Raw genomic sequence first — 18,051 nt, forward strand, 5'->3', positions numbered from 1 at the left:
CTCTAGGTAATAATTTAAAGTAAGGAGCTAAGTGTGCTTACCCAGCCATGAGACCTGTCTTCTACTCAATTGTGGGAATTCACTCAAGTGCTGCCTCTCTTTTAATCACTGTATGTCATTAATCCAGTGCCAGGGTGTCACTTCTTCCCTAAGACCCTAATTCAGCTCTGCTTTCCAAGGGACGCATACACAACCTTGTCACTAAGGAGTTAAAAAACACAGCTGCTCAGCTTCCCTTTCCTCCTAGTTCTCCAAGCTCTTCGCAAAACACTCTGCACATTTCCTTGATCTTCCAACCCGTCACACAGAAGGGGGACGACAATCAGACTAAATGAAGTCTCCGTGCCTCCAAGCTGCCGGATTGATTTGGCCAAGTTGCCTTTGTTTAACGGGCCCTGCTTAGATGAGCTGGAAAAAAAGACATCTGCTTTCCTCGTCAAATGATAGGACTGTTATTGGCATGATTATATTTGGAAGAGGCATAAAATGGAGTGGTTTGAACAGCAAAGCGAGAGTCAGGATATTTGGGTACTTGCCTGGACCTCTTTTACTTGGAACAGTCTCCTAGGGACAAATGCCGGTACCCGTGCTCTGAAAATCCCTTACTGATGGCTGGTTGCAGAGTAGCGTATTTACAATGTGAGTAGAGGTCATAGCAAAATATAGCTTGCCTCTGCTTAAAAAACATTGGTTTTTCAAGTCCTTTTTTAAACACAGAGTGTTTTGTGTGTTTTGCACTTGGTATCATCTCTCACTTTATGCCCATATTATTGGTATCTAACATTTACTTTCCCGTGCTGTCATGGCATATTTGTAACATGGTTTTGGATTCTTAGACAAAGGTCCTTTAGAAGTGCAAATAATTATAATACTCCATAAATAGTTTCATTTTCTTATTATTTTCTCAAGAAGACTAGAGCTTTTGCAGCTTTTAAATTTGATGGTGATATTGTTGGAAATTGTGTTACCCACCAGTATAGATAAAAATCCTTTGTCAGTTTCTTCCTTTGGTCCACTCTCTCTGTCATTCTTGCACTTGAACTCCATACCTTTTTGACTCAGAGGGTTTTTAGGAATAAAACTGCATTTTCCTGAGGATGTTCAAAAGGAAGAAACTAAAAAGAAACTGAAAATCTAGTTTTAAGACAGAGCTGAATAAGTTATGGAAGAAATCAAAGCCACAATTGTTGCATAAGAAGTTCCATCAGTCCTGTGTTCCTGCAAATAATGAGCATAAATGAAAGGCCCTGGACTGAAATTAAGGGTGAACTCTTATGGCAACTATCCAGAAGTAGATCCCTTCAGTTTATGCTACTGAGGCTTGAAATAAGACCTGCATGCTTAAATCTTTAATTTCCTTCACTGTCCACATGAAAAAGGGTTAAGAAACTCCATCCTCACCTACAGCAGTGACTGAAGTTACAGAAACTGTAGGAAGGCAACTGATGGTTGTGTCTTATACCATTACTACCTTCACAGAAGCTATGGGAAGGTAGTAATGGTGTAAGTAATTTTCATTCAGGTAACGGGAAGTGTACCCATATGTCACTGCTCCAGCTCCAGAGCCCTCAGCACAGGACAGACGTGGACTTGTTGGACAGGGGCCAGAGGAGCCGCAGAAATGATCTGAGGCTGGAACAGCTCTGCTGGGAGGACAGGCTGAGAGAGCTGGGGTGTTCAGCTGGAGAAGAGAAGCTTCGGGGGAGACCTTATTGTGGCTTTTCCATACTTAAAAGGGGACTGTAAGAAAGATGGGGACAGACATTTTAGCAGGGCCTGTTGCAATAGGACAAGGGGAGATTCAGGCTGGACATGAGGAAGAAATTTGTTACACTGAGGGTGGTGAGAGCCTGGCCCAGGCTGCCCAGAGAGGTGGTGGATGAACCATCCCTGGAGACATCCCAGGCCAGGCTGGACGGGGCTCTGAGCAACCTGAGCTGGTGAAGATGTCCCTGCTCATGGCAGGAGTTGGACAAGATGAGCCTTGAAGATCCCTTCCAACCCAAACTATTCTATGATTCTACTGTGTAGGCTCTGAGAACTAAACAGAAATGAGTGAGGTATACGATTTCATCATTTGTATGCTTTCGAATTATCCTCCTTCCTTGTTTGACCCCAAAACCTATTATCACTGTTGTCACCCTGGTCCCCATCTCTGCTGGAGTCTCCATATGGTGAGCTCCAGATAAGCCAAGGAACACTCTAGGATCAGGAGAAAGGTTGTTACTGAGGCTCATGTCACTTCTTGTGGGCTCATACTCTTGCTTACCTGCAGCCGTGCCTTCTCAGTGAACCCCACCTGCCTTTGAGGAGTTGCTATGTGAACAAAGGAGCTGGCCCATGGTTACCCTGTCCCTGCTGGTGGCAAGCACCATAGATGAGACTAAACATTTCTGTGGCTCCTTCAGTCTGTGACAATCCTCTGAACTGTATTTAATTAAAGAGTGTACACAATGGCTTTCTTTGCAGTAGCAGGCTGCGCCGTAATCCCCTAACAATTGTTGGGATCCGGTGGGAAGGAAAACTCTCATTAATAAAGACTTTGGGGATAATTCCACATGAGAGTTGCATCAGAATTCAGAGCTGCAGGAAATCACATCCACAAAAACATTCTCTTAGATTTTCTGCTCAGAGCTTCAGAGTGTGTGCAGGAAAAATGACCCCTGACAAACCCACTGCAATTTTTATGTGGTATCTTGGGCTTGCCAGGAAGGCTTAGCAAAGCTGGGTTTACTGAGTTGCAGCTTCATGCACAACGGATATGCCCAGGAAGCTGGATTACTGTTCACTGGCTCATGTTAATGTGAGCTAACCAGAGCTGGTCATGCTTTCCCTTTATCTAAAATTTTTGGAAGGGAAATGTAAATTAGTGTAGTCCTCAGCCCCATGTCTACATGGCCAGTTGCCAGCTGCAGTGAAAGATGCCAAAAGTCAAAATCTCTGCCTTTTCCACAGAAACAAACAAACAAACAAAAAACCCCCACACCTAACAAAATAATTCAGAAAAAAAAAAAAAAAACAAAACAGAGTTGGGGAAGACGTAGAGTCATAAAGTGAGTTTGTTCCGAGTTATCTATAAAGTCTACTTCAAGCTTTTCTAGGATGAATATACCAAGGCAGGAGAGTTATTTAACTTCTTATTGCAGGAAAGATCCCCCTTGGCAGGCAAGACCCACAGCTCTTGAGGGGTCTTTTCAGACAGGAGCATTTTGTCAGCATTTTGCCCAACTCACCATCACGACAGCTGAACTGACGACCTACCAACAAAAAAAATGACACACTTTTTGGTTTCCTAATGATGCTTAAAACTGTGATTTATTTTTTTTTATTATCATCTCAGCTGTCTTTGTTAGCCTGTAGCAATGACGGCTGTGATATGTGAGGGTTTTTAGTGTTATCACTAGGGAAGTAGAAGGAGGGTTGCTGTGATTGTTTGAGTTATTTATTTACTTATTTAGTTAATGTGGAAAATGAGCCATAAACTAGAAGGCCTCCGATGTGAGTCTGTTTGTTGACCTTGATGATTCAGTTAAAGGTCTTTAGACATTAAATTCACACATCACTGACCTTCCCCAGCTAAATAGGAGGTATTTTAGTTTGAACTGGTCCAGCTACAGTCAGTGAAGTGGGATGAAAGCCTTCAGGGCTGATGCTCACTAGCTCTCTGTGGACTAGAAGGAATAGTAAAAATCATTTCAGACTAAGTATATAGCTTTTACCCAGCTAAAATGAAGGAAAATGTGTGCCACTGAGAGAGAAGGTGAGATACATCCTACTCTTTGTTCATTTGTGGTTTTTTATGGAATCATAGAATCATTTAGGTTGGAAAGGATCTTTAAGATCAAGACCAACCATTAACGCTGTCAAATCCAACTCTAAACTATGTCCCTAAGTACCACGTCTACATGTCTTTTTATAGTAAACACCTCCAGGGATGGCGAGTCCACCACTGCCCTAAGCAGCCTGTTCCAATGCCCAACGGCCCTAAACCTACCTGGTGCAACTTGAGGTGATTTTCTTTTGCCCTATCACTTGTTACTGGGGAGAAGAGACCAACCCCTCCTTGCTCCAACTCCTTTCAGGTGTTTCAGAGATCAGAAGGTCTCCCCTCAGCTCCTGTTCTCCAGGCTTAACCCCCCAGGTCCCTCAGCCGCTCCCATCACACTTGTGCTCCAGCCCCTTCCCCAGCTCCATTCCCTTCTCTCAACTCGCTCCAGCACCTCAAGGCCTTTCTTGGCATGAGGGACCCAAAACTGACCCCAGGATTTGAGGTTTGGCCTCCCCAGGTCCCAGCACAGGGACGGTCACTGCCCTGGGCCTGCTGGCCACACCAGTGCTGGTACCAGCCAGGATGCTGGTGGCCTCTTGGCCACCTGGGCACACGCTGGCTCATGTTCAGCCACTGTCACCAACACGCCCAGGTCCTTTTCCCTCAGGCACTTTCCAGCCGCTCTTCCCCGAGCCTGCAGGGTTCATGGGGTTGTTGTGACCCAAATGTAGGACCTGGCACTTGGCCTTGTTAAACCTCAGACAATTGGCCTCAGCCCATCGATCCAACCAGCGTGTTGTCACACGCAAACTTACTGTTTGTTTGCTTTCAAGTATCTAGTACTGTTTTAGAGAGTTTAATATATATGAAGTACCTGTTTGGGGGCTGGCAGATCCAACATACAATTTACATGGACCTGTGTTACCTGAAGTAAAAGCTGTTGGCCAAAAGGGATACCCTAGGACATCTCGACTGAGGCCAAGTATCTCTATTAGGGAGACTAAATCCCACTTCAGTGTCTGGCTCTGGTTGAAATCAGTGCAGATCTGGCGCTAAAATAGTCCTTCAGTCAACAGATCCACCCACCTTGCTTAAAAGCTCACAGCAAGTCAACACCAGCACTACAAATCCAAGATCACATGTGTTTTGGTGGTTCAGCTATTGGAGACACTTTTTCCAGAAGTTTGCCTTACATAGATGTCTTTCCTCTTGGACCAGTATGAAAAAAGATGAGATTTTTTTAAAATTACATCTATGATCGAGTTTATCTGAATCTATCACAAGCCCATTTTTTCAGAATACTAACGATGAATCAGCCTCACTTTTTTTAAAGGTGATAAAATATTTACTCAAAAGTAAATACCAGGCCGTTGAGGTAAATATGCAATCAACCAATTTAGGCATGCGTTTTTAGTGAAGATGTGGCAGTGAAGTACTTGCTAATGGACTTGGTAGAAAATTTACTGCATACAAAAATAAAAAAGTTGTAGAAGTACACAGTGCTTTGCCAACCCTGATCAAAGTTAGAGCTGTATGAACTAATTTACAAAGTGAAAACTTGAGTTATTTATAGATGTGAGATGAATTTGGCAATAGTTTTAGTCCAGAGAGTTAAAACTTCCCTTTAAAAAAGTCAGAATGTTTTGAAAACATTTCAATCTTTATTTTTACAGCAAGTGTTCTGCAAATCTCTCACGCTTCTCCTCACGCTTTTTTAAGGTTAAAATAAAAAGGCAAGAAGCACTGTAAATCAAAACAAAGTGAATTTATGGTATTTTAGATGAGCCAAAATAAAATTTCTTAAGATCTGTTTCCCTTTGGGAAAAAGAAACATTTGAGTACCAAGACAACTCCAAGTAATTCCCCTCTTTTCGTGTTTGTTTTTTATTTATTTTTAATTTGTCTAGAAAAGTACATAATTACTTGTTTATACACTACTAATCAAGGCCCATTCCCAACCTAAAGGAAAATACACTCTGAACAAGACATGGGGTAAAACAGGGCAGTGTGCTGGTTGGGTTAATAAGAAAAGGCAAGAATAAATTTAATATGCTAAATTATTTCATAATTTTCATCCAAAAGGCATTTTACATCAAACGATTGTTCCTTCAAAGGATTTCTGGGTCTTCTGTCTTACAAACTTGACTGGCAAATATATGGATAGAGAAATAGCTCACACATTTTCAAACAGGACATGAAAAGTTCTTTTCTGTTTTTTCTTTCTCTGCCTTTTTCTCATGAAAAAATATGCTTTTTCCAAAATCCAGAAAGAATGAACACTGAATTAATGACTTCTTACAGGCAGAGGCTCATCCCATGTCATCAAAATGTCTCTGAATCTCACCCTGCTCATGGTTTTTCCTGCATCGTATTCAACCGTACAAACTCTAACCGAGACTTCTGCTCTCACCGTCTCTTTGCAGCTGAGTTTCTGAAGAGGTTTCTCCTGACTGAATGCCATTTCCAATCTCTTATTGAAGAGGTTGGGTTTTGTGCATAATGGGACCTCAATTCCTGGTTGCAGTGTAGCAAGGGGTTCCAAGTTGAGAGTGTGTTGGTGACAAGGGGACATGTTGTGTGACTCGTTGTCCACCCCTTCTTCGAACTGCAAATTTTCATTTGCACATTTTATGATTGAGGCTGTTCATAAATTACATGCTGTAAGGAGTCCACGATTAATTACCTGAACACTTACAGCCACAGTTGTATTACAAATACAATATAATTAGGTCTGACTGAGGAGAAACCACTTGGGGGAAAAAGTCTTGTCATTGGGAATTTCCTGCTTTTTAGCTCCTTGATCTCCTAATCTGCATCAGAGATTTCATTCTTATTTGATTTGGTTTTTGTTTTGCTTTGAATTAGCATGAGCCAGGAGGCAGGCCGTGTGAGAACAGAGGGAATAATCCATGTAAGCACAGATCCCACTGCTCACGGCATGAATATTAAAACTACCGTCTTCCTGCCCTAGAGAGCTGGTGGTGTTAGGTTTCTCAGGCAGGGTTTTCAGAGCACAAAGAAGCAAAATTGCTCCTGATCATCAGAAAAAAATAGGCTGTTTTATTTTTTTTTAAGGAAGGCATGGAGGGAAATGATGGGTTTTTTTCAGCAGGCTCTGGGTTACACTCCCTTCTCTCAAGCAAACATAAAATAAGGCTGGATGTATATAGAACCATAGAATCGTTCTGGTTGGAAGTGACCATCAAGATCATTGAGTCCAACCATAACCTAACTCTATCACTAAATTGTGTCTCTGAGAACCTCATCTAAATGCCTTTTAAAACCCTCCAGGGATGGTGACTTCACCACTTCCTTGGGCAGCCTGTTCACTGTTTCACAACACTTTCTGTGAAAAATTTTTTCCCCATTATCACAGAATCACAAAATGTCAGGGATTGGAAGGGACCTCGAAAGCTCATCTAGTGAAATCCCCCCATGGAGCAGGAACACCCAGATGAGGTTACACAGGAAGGTGTCCAGGCGGGTTGGAATGTCTGCAGAGAAGGAGACTCCACAACCTCCCTGGGCAGCCTGGGCCAGGCTCTGCCACCCTTACTGAGAAGAAGTTTCTTCTCAAATTTAAGTGGAACATCTTGTGTTCCAGTTTGTACCCATTACCCCTTGTCCTATTATTAATTGTCACCGAGAAGAGCCTGGCTCCATCCTCCTGACACTCACCCTTTATATATTTGTAAACATGAATGAGGTCACCTCTCAGTCTCCTCCAAGCTCAAGAGCCCCAGCTCCCTCAGCCTTTCCTCATTAGGGAGATGCTCCACTCCCTTATTATGCAGTGGCCCAGGAGAGCACAGGTGGCCATGAATCCCCAAGAATGCATCTCTGGGGACAGGTGGGTTTTGCTCACTCTCTTCTTCTCCTCTGCCCTTTCTGCAGGCATCCAGCACACGACCAGAATGCAGCATCATGCAGGAGATTGAAGAGGAACGTAGCCAGTGCTTGGCAGAGCTTGTTGGGGATAACCAGACTTCAGGTATGAGAACTCTTTCTTCGCTCGCTGGTCTACAAGCCAACATCACTCAACCTCCCATCTCACTTGTCTGTGCCATTTCTCGCCTATTCTGCTGCTGGAGCAGGGCAGTCACTCCAGCTGATGTTCAGCTCTCACACTAGGAGGGAGAGAAATAGGTACTTCCAAAGTATGAATCGATCAATCAAGAGTTTGAAAAGTTCTCAGGGTGTCACTCACTGCCTCTCAGCTGGGTAAGCCTACCTTAGGTGTCTTGATGTGTTTAATCACAGTCATCCTGCTCTCTGAACTGGAAGTGCCTTAACCAGTTTCTCCCAGGGATCTGAAAGCCAGAAGTTCTTATAGGCCTTGGTTTGCTTCAAGGGAAGTCATGGTGACTTTCACCTTCTGTTGAACTGCCCTCACATCCCCATGCCAAAATTACTTCTGCCCTGGTGGCGAAACAGAGAAAGGAAGGGTGTTCTCCAAAGCTTCAAGGTATCTATGAAGTTGGGCCAGGTGATTGAGATCGTCTCCTTGTTCATATGACATGGAGCACCCACCACATTGGGCACTCCTCCTGGAAGGCTTTCTGGTCTGCTTAACCCACTCTCTGCTTCAGGAGAGGAGGGCCAGGTCCATGATGCCACCTTTGCCCTCCAGCCTCCCAAGGTTTCTCCATCTCAGCCTCAGGCAGTAGCCACGGAGTTGTGTCTCCCTTGAGGAGCAGGCATGGCACACCATGCGTTGGGCACATGGGGTTTCAAAGCAGGAGAAAAGCTATGGGATGTTGCTTTGAGCAGAGGAGCTGCAAACCAACCTGTGAGACAGGACGCAGGGGGGTGACATTGAAAGTGTCGATGCCAACACAATTCCCCAGTGGGCAACCTGCAGAGAGGTTGGGAAAATTCGACAACGCCACCCATGCTTGGTCTTGAATTGTAGAGTTCAGTGTGACAGACAAAGAAACTTCTGGTTTTGCTGCTGTCCCATCCCATCCCATCCCATCCCATCCCACAGTAGTGCTGTCAAAGTCCAAAGTTGAGGCACCAAGTTGTACCTCTCCCCCTCCAAATGCCTCTCTCAAGTTAGAGGTCCTGGTTTTGTGAGTAAAGGAGTTGTAGGGACCAGCCTGTCAGACTTTAGAAACAAGGTGGAAGGGGTGGGATGATGAGCATTCTGCTTAAAATTTCCTGTAAGAGGAAAAAAATGGAAGAGGATGTCTTCTCATCCTCTGTCCCTTGGCATTGCTTGCAGGAAGGCTGCAGACTGATGGACTGCTCTGCACAATGCTTATTAATGATAGACTAGCATCCTGGGGATATGCTGATCCCTGGAGGAGCTTTACTGGATGCAAGAATGGCTTTTGGCCCCTGCTTTTATCTACTAAGCCATGGTTTTCTTTGATTCAGAAATTATTTCAAGAGTCCCTGTACAGTTAAATGGAGCCCTTTGATGAAATAGTCTCCTGGAATCCAGTAAAGGGAAAAGTCAAGGTAGTTAAAAACATTCGTTTGAAAGCAAACTAAATGCTTCATTTCATTTCCATCAACATTTAAAGAAATTCAATTAGCATGCGTTCAAAACAGAAGAAAAATACTTGAAGTGTTAAATTTTTTTCTGCTTTTTCAAAATTATTTTTCTCATTATAAATTTTAATCCAAACCAGCTTTTTCTTTTCTCTATATTGATTAAACCATTGAAAATATTTTTCCTGATTCTGATGTAAAAACACACTCAATCATGTTGCAAGCCCTTAATGCCCAAGCACTAGCAAGTATAAAACCATCCTTTGGAGTTTGTTTTTCATAATGCAGTGCTGAAATATTGGACTGGGATAATTTTACATTTCTACCAGTCACTACCTATAGTCATAAAATGGGACAGATTCAGAAATTGCTGTTGTGAGCACTATAAAATGTTTTTCTCCATGGAGACAGTACCTGCTACTCCTGAGTTAATGTCAGATGTCATTTGTGTATTTGCATGTCTGGGTAGAAACGGTCATTGGTGACATCACAGTGGAATAAGTGTGTGTGTGCAACCAAATTTGACAATGAAAACTGTGTGGAAAGCAGTTGGCATCCATTTGCCCCAAAAGAGCAGGTATTTAAGAGCTCAGTAACTTATCTAGACACTCATGGCTGCCCTTGCAATCAAGAGAAAGAAACCAGCATCTCAAAAGTTGTTGGCTCTCAAATGGGTGACTATGGGTGGATCATCTTATGGAGAAGTCTGTTGTGAAAGTGGGGTGGATGGTGTGGACAGGTAACTTAAAAAAAATAAAAATCATAGTAAAACTCCCAGGAAAAATGTAATTTGAACACAGTTCCATCCTCCAGAGAAGGAGAATGGAAAGCAATTGAGATTCCCTGCCATCCGTAACATAAATACCTTGATTTATGGCCAGGTAGGTGTGTTGCTTTCTGCGCATTCCACATCCTCTCAGCAAAAAGAAAATCTCTTGAGGTTTAACAACCGATTTGTTATCCTTTCTAATTAAATGAGTGGAAATAAGGAAACGCACCATTTCAGCACAGTCTGAAAATAAAGCTTTGTTTGGAAGCCATTATCCATTGTATTGATCAGGGAGGCTTAATCACAGGCGTAATTTGATGTGTCGGATAGATTAGTCACTTATTAAGAGCACCTGACCGTAGAGCTGAGATTGATCACCAGCTCAAGATAAACAGGTAGATTTGCACTGATAAACAATAACGTCTGTCTTTGCTCCTTTTGTCTTTCAACACCCATTCCTTATAGCGGGTATATATGCATGGGTGATACCGATACTTTTTTTTCAAATTAAATCTCTGTGTTTCTGGTCCTGGTAGTAGGTGCCAATTGCTTTTTTTGCTGTCAGCAGTCCTGGACCACAGTCCTGTTGTTTATTACTAGCGGGATGGGAGTCTCTCTGTTCCCTATTAGGAGTGTGATTCAGCGTCGGTGAAGTCACCCACATTTAAAGAGACTTTAGCAGAGACACAGGAGACAAACAGGGGTCACAAAACCATGGTGAGAACAGCTGAGCTTTTCAGCACGGGAAGGGCTGCAGAAGCTACAACTGGGGAGAAAACAGCAGAGTAGACCAGTTTAAGCTGGCGGCGTGTACAGAGGGGAATAAAACGATTGTGAGATCAAAGTCTGGACTTTAAAGGAAGTTTGCAACCTTCAGAGGATACTGAACAGCCTTTCTGGAGGTTTGCAGGAACAAATCTTTTATTGGCTTCGTGGCAGAGCTTGCTCAGTTTATGAAAGGGTGTGTAGGATGCTGGGTTGGATTTCATGGGCAGGATTGTCCTTGCAGTCTGTTATCCTTTTACCTCCACGCTGAAATATCTAGTAAAGATGTAAAGTGATAGTTGTGATTCAATACAGAATTAGATTCTTTATCATTAAAATCAAGACTAAGTAGACTGAGATCAGTTTGTTTCCCATGGGTGAACAACCATCGCATGGGAATAACTTCTGGTGAGGGATTTATTTCACTTGATATTTGGTAGCTCTAGTGTATTCTGGCCAAGTGTAGGCATCTCTTTTAGGATGTGATGAATCATGTTCAGATTGTCTTGCCTGTTGATGAGATCTTCATTTACCATGAGGGGATTCCAACTTTGTTGGAAATAACCCCAGTTCACACATGATTCCTGTCCTGGTGTTCACTGGCTTGAAGGGGATTTGGCCTAATGAAGTGAAGTCCCAATTACATCGTAAATCTCATTGTCCACACACAGAATTGCATTTCAGGAAGCTAAACTTTGGTTTGCGTATTTGTTAGATGATCTTTCCAGCCTTTTGGCCCCCAAAGAGTGCTTACAATATAATTTGAGCCATTATTAAAAAAAATATGTACTGAAAAACCTGTTACTGTGTCAGTGGCAGGATTCTTCCCTACTCAATGCAGGACATAATGCACAAAATGCCTCATCCCAATCTCAGTGCAGACTGTGTTCCTCAAGTACCTAAAACTCAACTCAGTGAGGTTGTTTGCACTATTTCTATGAAGTGATGTAGAAGACTTTTTGCTGGGTTTTGACACGTCGGAAAATGAGTTTGGGTTATTCCTCCCCTTATCACACAGCCAAGGATAAAGTGCTGGTGGATTGCATCACACACGGATGTACCTGGGTGTTGAAGTAATGAAATTTATAGTTTTGTTATCTATGTGGTGTCTGGTTTGCCTTGCAGAAAACAGGCCATTCTCAGGGCAGGCATGGCTGGGATGCACTAGAGAAAATACTGTGAATGACACAGATCACATCTCCTTGTAAGGATGTCATGCAAATGTGAATCATTAGCTGTGGATGCCTTAATTTCCCACCCTAAGCATGTTTTTGTCCCACTCCATGCTCGTCTCACAGATGGTCTCCCTGCAAGCTTTACCTCACTTGATATCCATAGATTATTCCAACTACAGCAGTACTGTTGCTGCAGTTAAGGTGATTCCTGGCCTTAGTTTTCCTCCTTTAAGGTATAAATATTAATATTTTCCTATCTAGCAGGGGTAAGGTAAGGACAAAAAAATTGAAAGCTGTCCAGCTATTTTATGATTCATACTTATAAAAGTACTGTAGCAAGAGAGAGGAATAGGAAATGCAGTATTTTGGCAGCAGCTACAATTTAAATTCTCATGAAGCTGCTATATATCTGGGTAGAAATAATATCCCAAAAGAGAAAATTCATGTCATCCAGTTTAGATGCCTCTTCTCTTTCTCCACCTTTCTTCTCCCAAATAAATCTGTACATAGTATCGTACACTAATTTGCAATGACTTTGGGTGCAGACTTTTGTGGATGGTGTTTTTCCATGAGCTGCAGAAGTGTAAGTGAAACGAGCTCAGAACTTCACAGCTGGAGGTTCTCAGCATCTTACGGAGACACACCAGTATTTAGTCTCTCTGTTCCCCCCAGTTCAGTAGCATGGAGACAGCTGAGAAGATTTTCTAAGTGTCACTGAAAATTACCAAGAGCCATCAAGGACCTGCTAGAGTTGAGTTGCTTCTGGTACCTAAAGTACTTCAGCACTGCACTTTATATTTGCAATCTAGACCTGTCTGTCTTTCCAGCAGGATTTGAAACCCAATCAAAAAGTCAAAAAAGTGGAAAATATTAAAAAAAAAAAAAGAGTGCCAATCCCCCTCCCAATGCCTGTTCATATCTGCTTAACTTGTACATGCTTCACACTTGTTGTGGGCAATAGATCTGAGTCCTGCAAGCTCGTCACCAGCATCATCACATGCAAACGAATCCCAGTGGGAAATGGTCCACATTGTTTATTGTCTATAAATTGCTTTTGCTGCTCCACAGGCCTAGAGAAGAGGCTGGCTTGAAAAGCCAAATTTGGAGCTTGAGGTTCTGTGTTAGTCTCCCTTGAAGAAGTTAAGGCGTGTTTGATGGGCGAAGAAGCACTGAACATATGGAAATTAAAAGTCAAGCTGGAAAAACGTTAATGAAGTTTAAATGAGGAGTCTGTTTATTCATCACCATCTGCTTATGGTGCAGTAAGATAAGAAATAATTAATAGTTCCTTGCTTGCAAAAGTTCAAGTGAATTCTCACCTTCCAGTTGCATAAGACCTCCGGGGATAACTGATGTGTCAGTTGGATTTGTATGACGGGTTATCAGCAGCTCTCCAGACGCTCCATCACTAGACCAGGCACTACATGGCTGATGACAACACAAGTGCCTGAGTTAGCACACCGAGCAGGGTGGAGAAAGGGGGTGGATGGACCCAGGGCTGGGGACGCGCTGTATTTTCTGGCTGTATCAGGGTCATGGTTCATCTCTGAGACTTGCTAAGGACTCACGTGGGTGCACCTTGCACCTTCACCTGCATGAGGATGGGTGTTTTCATTAGCAAAAGGCCACTGGTTTAAGCTCATTAGCAGTGAGGTCATTTAGATGAGCCACTAAACTGGCAGATTTGAAGAGTGGCAGCTTGCAGGGGAAAGGTACATCTTGGCAGATGTCCCAGGGGGTCTCTGTATAAAAATATAAGGTGGCAATGGTGTAGCCAGAGGAGAGACCTGTCCTCAGGCTGAGAAGGTCTGCAGGGAGGCTATGCTTACAGGGGAGTCAGGCGCATGCAGTGGCATGTGCCTGTTGTCCCATCTGTGTCGGGAGGCACGGTCTATCGGATCACTTGAGCCCAGGGTTCGAGTCCCACAGAGCGGTGCTGAGGCTGCCGGTGTTGTGTTAGGTGTTGAAACCCCAGAGGGGTTGGGCCGGGGGCACCAGTGTAGTCATTGAGTATTGAATTCGGAGTAGAAAACTCCATGACCGGAGTCCTGATGCAGAATAAACGCTTGCAGGCCTGGGCAACACAAAGAGATGCGGGCTCTAGAAATTTAGAGAGCAACTACAATGTATTGAGTACTGTCCGGGCACAGATGAGGAGCAAGTTGAGAGTGTATGGGTGAGAATTAAGGGGCAGGCTGGCAGGGGAGACACTGTTGTGGGTGTCTATTACAGACAATCAGATCAAGGTCAGGAAGCTGATGAGGCCTTCCACAGCATTCTCATAGCTAAACTGAGGAAGTGTGGTCTGTACAATCGGGTAGTGAGGTGGACTGTGAACTGGCTGAAGGAAAGAAGTCAGAGAGTCGTGGTCAATGGGGCAGAGTCCAGTTGGAGGCCTGTATCTAGTGGAGTGCCTCCAGAGTCGGTGCTGGGGCCAGTACTGTTCAATGTATTCATCAATGACTTGGATGAGGGACTAGAGTGTACTATCAGCAAGTTTGCTGATGACACCAAGCTGGGAGGAGTGGCTGACACTGGAAGCTGTGCTGCCATCCAGAGACCTGGACAGGCTGGAGAGTTGGGTGGGGAAAAAATTAATGAAATATAACAAGGGCAAACGTAGAGTATTGCATCTAGGTAGGAACAACCCCAGGTTCCAGTATAAGTTGGGGAATGATCCATTAGAGAGCAGCGTAGGGGAGAGGGACCTGGGGATCCTGGTGGACAGCAGGGTGACCATGAGCCAGCACTGGGCCCTTGTGGCCAAGAGGGCCAATGGCATCCTGGGGTGTATTAGAAAGGGAGTGGTCAGTAGGTCGAGAGAGGTTCTCCTTCCTCTCTACTCTGCCCTGGTGAGACCACACCTGGAATATTGTGTCCAGTTCTGGGCTCCTCAGTTCAAGGACAGGGAACTGCTGGAGAGAGTCCAGCGTAGGGCAACCAAGATGATTAAGGGAGTGGAGCACCTCCCTTATGAGGAAAGACTCAGGGAGCTGGGTCTCTTTAGTTTGGAGGAGACTGAGGGGTGACCTTATTAATGTTTACAAATATATGAAGGGTGAGTGCCACGAGGATGGAGCCAGGCTCTTCTCAGTGACAAACAATGGTAGGACAAGTGGTAATGGGTTTAAGCTGGAACATAAGAGGTTCCACTTAAACTTGAGAAGAAACTTCTTCTTGGTTAGGGTAACAGAGCACTGGACCAGGCTGCCCAGGGAGGTTGTGGAGTCTCCTACTCTGGAGACATTCCAACCCGCCTGGACACCTTCCTGTGTAACCTCATCTGGGTGTTCCTGCTCCAGCAGGGGGATTGGACTAGATGATCTTTTGAGGTCCCTTCCAATCCCTAGCATTCTATGATTCTATGACTCTTGTGAGCCCTCAGCCACAAGTCAAAGTTCTTATCAGATGCTGTTGGATAATCAGTGTGGCCTCCAGGTGTCATTTCAGAATTGTGTAGGGTTCTCATAAGTCTTGTACCATATCCATCACCCCCTCTAAAACCTCATCTATCCTGGGACATCAGGAATGTCGTGAAATTACTACTGCTGGTCAGCTCAATCAAGCCTTGATGATCCAGTCAACAAATACAATGAAGTCTAGGGAGCAATTCAGACCAGTCTAAACCAGATACCTACATTTGATATTAATGATCTCTTTGAAGACAAAGGGACATTCAGGATTCCTTTCTGTGTTGTCTTTCCTTAGTTTTTTGTTTACTGTATTTTATTACTCTGGTCTAGGTGATAAAAGGGCCTCTTGGTTTCAGTCTTGCTCTGATCAGCAGCATTGGGCAGCTTCCAGATATGACATCAGTCTTCTCCATTCCTGGACAATGTGGCCTCTCCTACAAGAGAGGAAAATTCAGCCATGTGACATCAAGATCTTAAACCCCAGATTCTCATTTATCTCTCTTGGAGGATCAGTACCAGAGTCCAGGTGTCTTTCATTTAACAGATTTTTTTCCTCCCGTTATTGGACAGTGGCCATGACACTCGGTTGGGACACCACTGCATGGTGTCTCCAAATGATCTTCCTTCATTAATGCTTTCCTCATCTGCTCTGGAACACCTCCCAGCCACCAACACTTCATGCTGAAGCTCTTACAGATGTGGAGCCTCCTCTCTGGAAATTCAAAATAAAAGAAATCTGCCCTGTATTTTTCAGATGATAACCTTCTCCTCACCGTGCTAGGAAATCTGGCATCTAAAACATGGTAAGGAAGCACATGTTGCCATGGTGGTAAACCCAGGTTCAACCATAGATGTAAGGAGCCCTCAGACTTTTGTGTTGACTACTTTGGTCCAGTCCAAGGTTGATGGCCATTTTTTCAGGCCATGAGTCTCTTTCTCAGGAAAGAATACCCAAAAGTGTTTTCCCTACAAAGCTGTTATTTGGCTGTCCATCCTTTCTTGGAAACCCGCTGCTCAAGAAAGGTGCATCTCTCCACTGATTCCCAGTTGAGTAGTGGTACCTCCTTGCTGCTCTCTGAGCCTACCCTATAACCTGAAGTCCAGACACCCACCAGCAACAGGATAAAATTCAAACACAGATCTACACAGCACCCCATCATTGTTCCCTGAAGAGCTAAGACCTGACTTTTGCCTTGAACTCACATTTTTCGTAACACAGTCACAAGATAAAACTTTACAACATCTGTTTTCTGCCTTAATATGCTGTAGGAGTGGAGGGTTTTCTTTTGTTTTGCCTGTTGCTGACATGTCCTGGCTGCAAGCTTTCTGACAAACAGCGGTGTTTATTTGACATGGAAACAGCTGTCTTGTGCCTTGTCAGGATTAACAACCATTTAGTGGACATAAGTCTCCTACTGAAAAAGTCATTTTAGTTTGGAGAATATGTAGCATTTTTAAATGCCATCAGACCTTCTGGTTACTACTTCTTTTCCTTTAGCATGGGATAATATATAAATGCACACAGCCTTAATTATGCAAAGGTTATAAAAATAAGGAGAAAATTCCATTGCTACAGACCAATGGAAAGAGAATGCAAAGCATTTTCAAAGCTCTGGATAATTGTTCAGATGAAATCCATCTATGGAGATCTTTAGTTTTGACAACGGCTTCTATTTGTCCTCCTCACATTCCATCAGATTTCTGGTTAAGAAATCTCTCCTTCCTCATCTTTTTTTTTTTTAATTTTTGTTTTCCTGCTGACTGTATCAGAGCATTTCCATGACCATTTTTACATAGGATAAATACATTGGAAAACATTGCATATGCCATAAGTTATGTTAAATTCCCATTGCAATATATGGCCAAGATCCAAAACCTGCTGGTGCTGGTGGAGATTTTTGCACTGATTTCACTGTGCAGTGGACTTTCTGTCATCTGGATGCCTTTATTTCTTGATATCCAGACCTTTTAACATAGGAAAGTGAAATTGTGGAGAACATGAAAAGTTGAGGTCAGAGGTACCACGCTTTACATCCACTTGGCCTAAGTAAGGTTTCTATTATGGAAAGCTTTTAAATTATTGATGTCTCACAAATCTAACTTTTCTTTTATCTTGCCTTCTAACCATTGAATATGCCTCAATGTGAAACCAAAGCTTTTTGATCCCTCATGTCCCTTCCTACAGAGGTACAGGGCTTCCACACAACTTTTCCTGCTTCTGCAGGTGTTCCTCTATGTTTATGAGTGAGAAGCACATTTCCAGCACAAACACCAGCACATTTAATAAGCAAGAACCAGATAATTAAGATTTTACATGATGAAGCTCTCTCCAGCTTTGCTTAAGGGTTGCAGTATCTTTCCAGTAGCAAGACAGGCAGTCTGTGGCTTACAGTTTGTAGAGGAACCTTCCATTGTACCCTTCCTTTTTTTTTAAGTGGAGTGTCATATCTTAGCCTAATATTTGCTGTGAAGAAGGGCAACACAGTATTGGCTGAAAAACTCCTCCATTGCAAGGCACATCATTTGGTCTTGAAGGTATGGGATGATCCTTTAAATCAGCAGCAGCATAAGATTCCTCCTAATTATGCCATAATTACTGTTGGAGAGACCTCTCTACAGCTTATTCTAGGTTGATAAACCATGAGCACATTGCCAAGGGGAGCT

General features: G+C 43.4%; 1 protein-coding gene across 1 annotated transcript in view; it reads left to right on the forward strand.

Moving 5' to 3' along the window:
• Positions 1-7,678: 7,678 nt before the first annotated feature.
• The window catches only part of LOC309436579 (vasoactive intestinal polypeptide receptor-like), a gene marked incomplete at its 3' end in the record, with an annotated part of 72,419 nt that continues 62,046 nt past the window's right edge, over positions 7,679-18,051 (forward strand). The window contains 1 exon segment of the mRNA XM_082045858.1: positions 7,679-7,760. Coding sequence (XP_081901984.1) covers positions 7,694-7,760 — 67 coding nt within the window. The 5' untranslated portion in view covers positions 7,679-7,693.

This window comes from Streptopelia decaocto (assembly GCF_964273445.1).
Source record: "Streptopelia decaocto genome assembly, chromosome: 2".
In the NCBI taxonomy this organism is placed as follows: Eukaryota; Metazoa; Chordata; class Aves; order Columbiformes; family Columbidae; genus Streptopelia; species Streptopelia decaocto.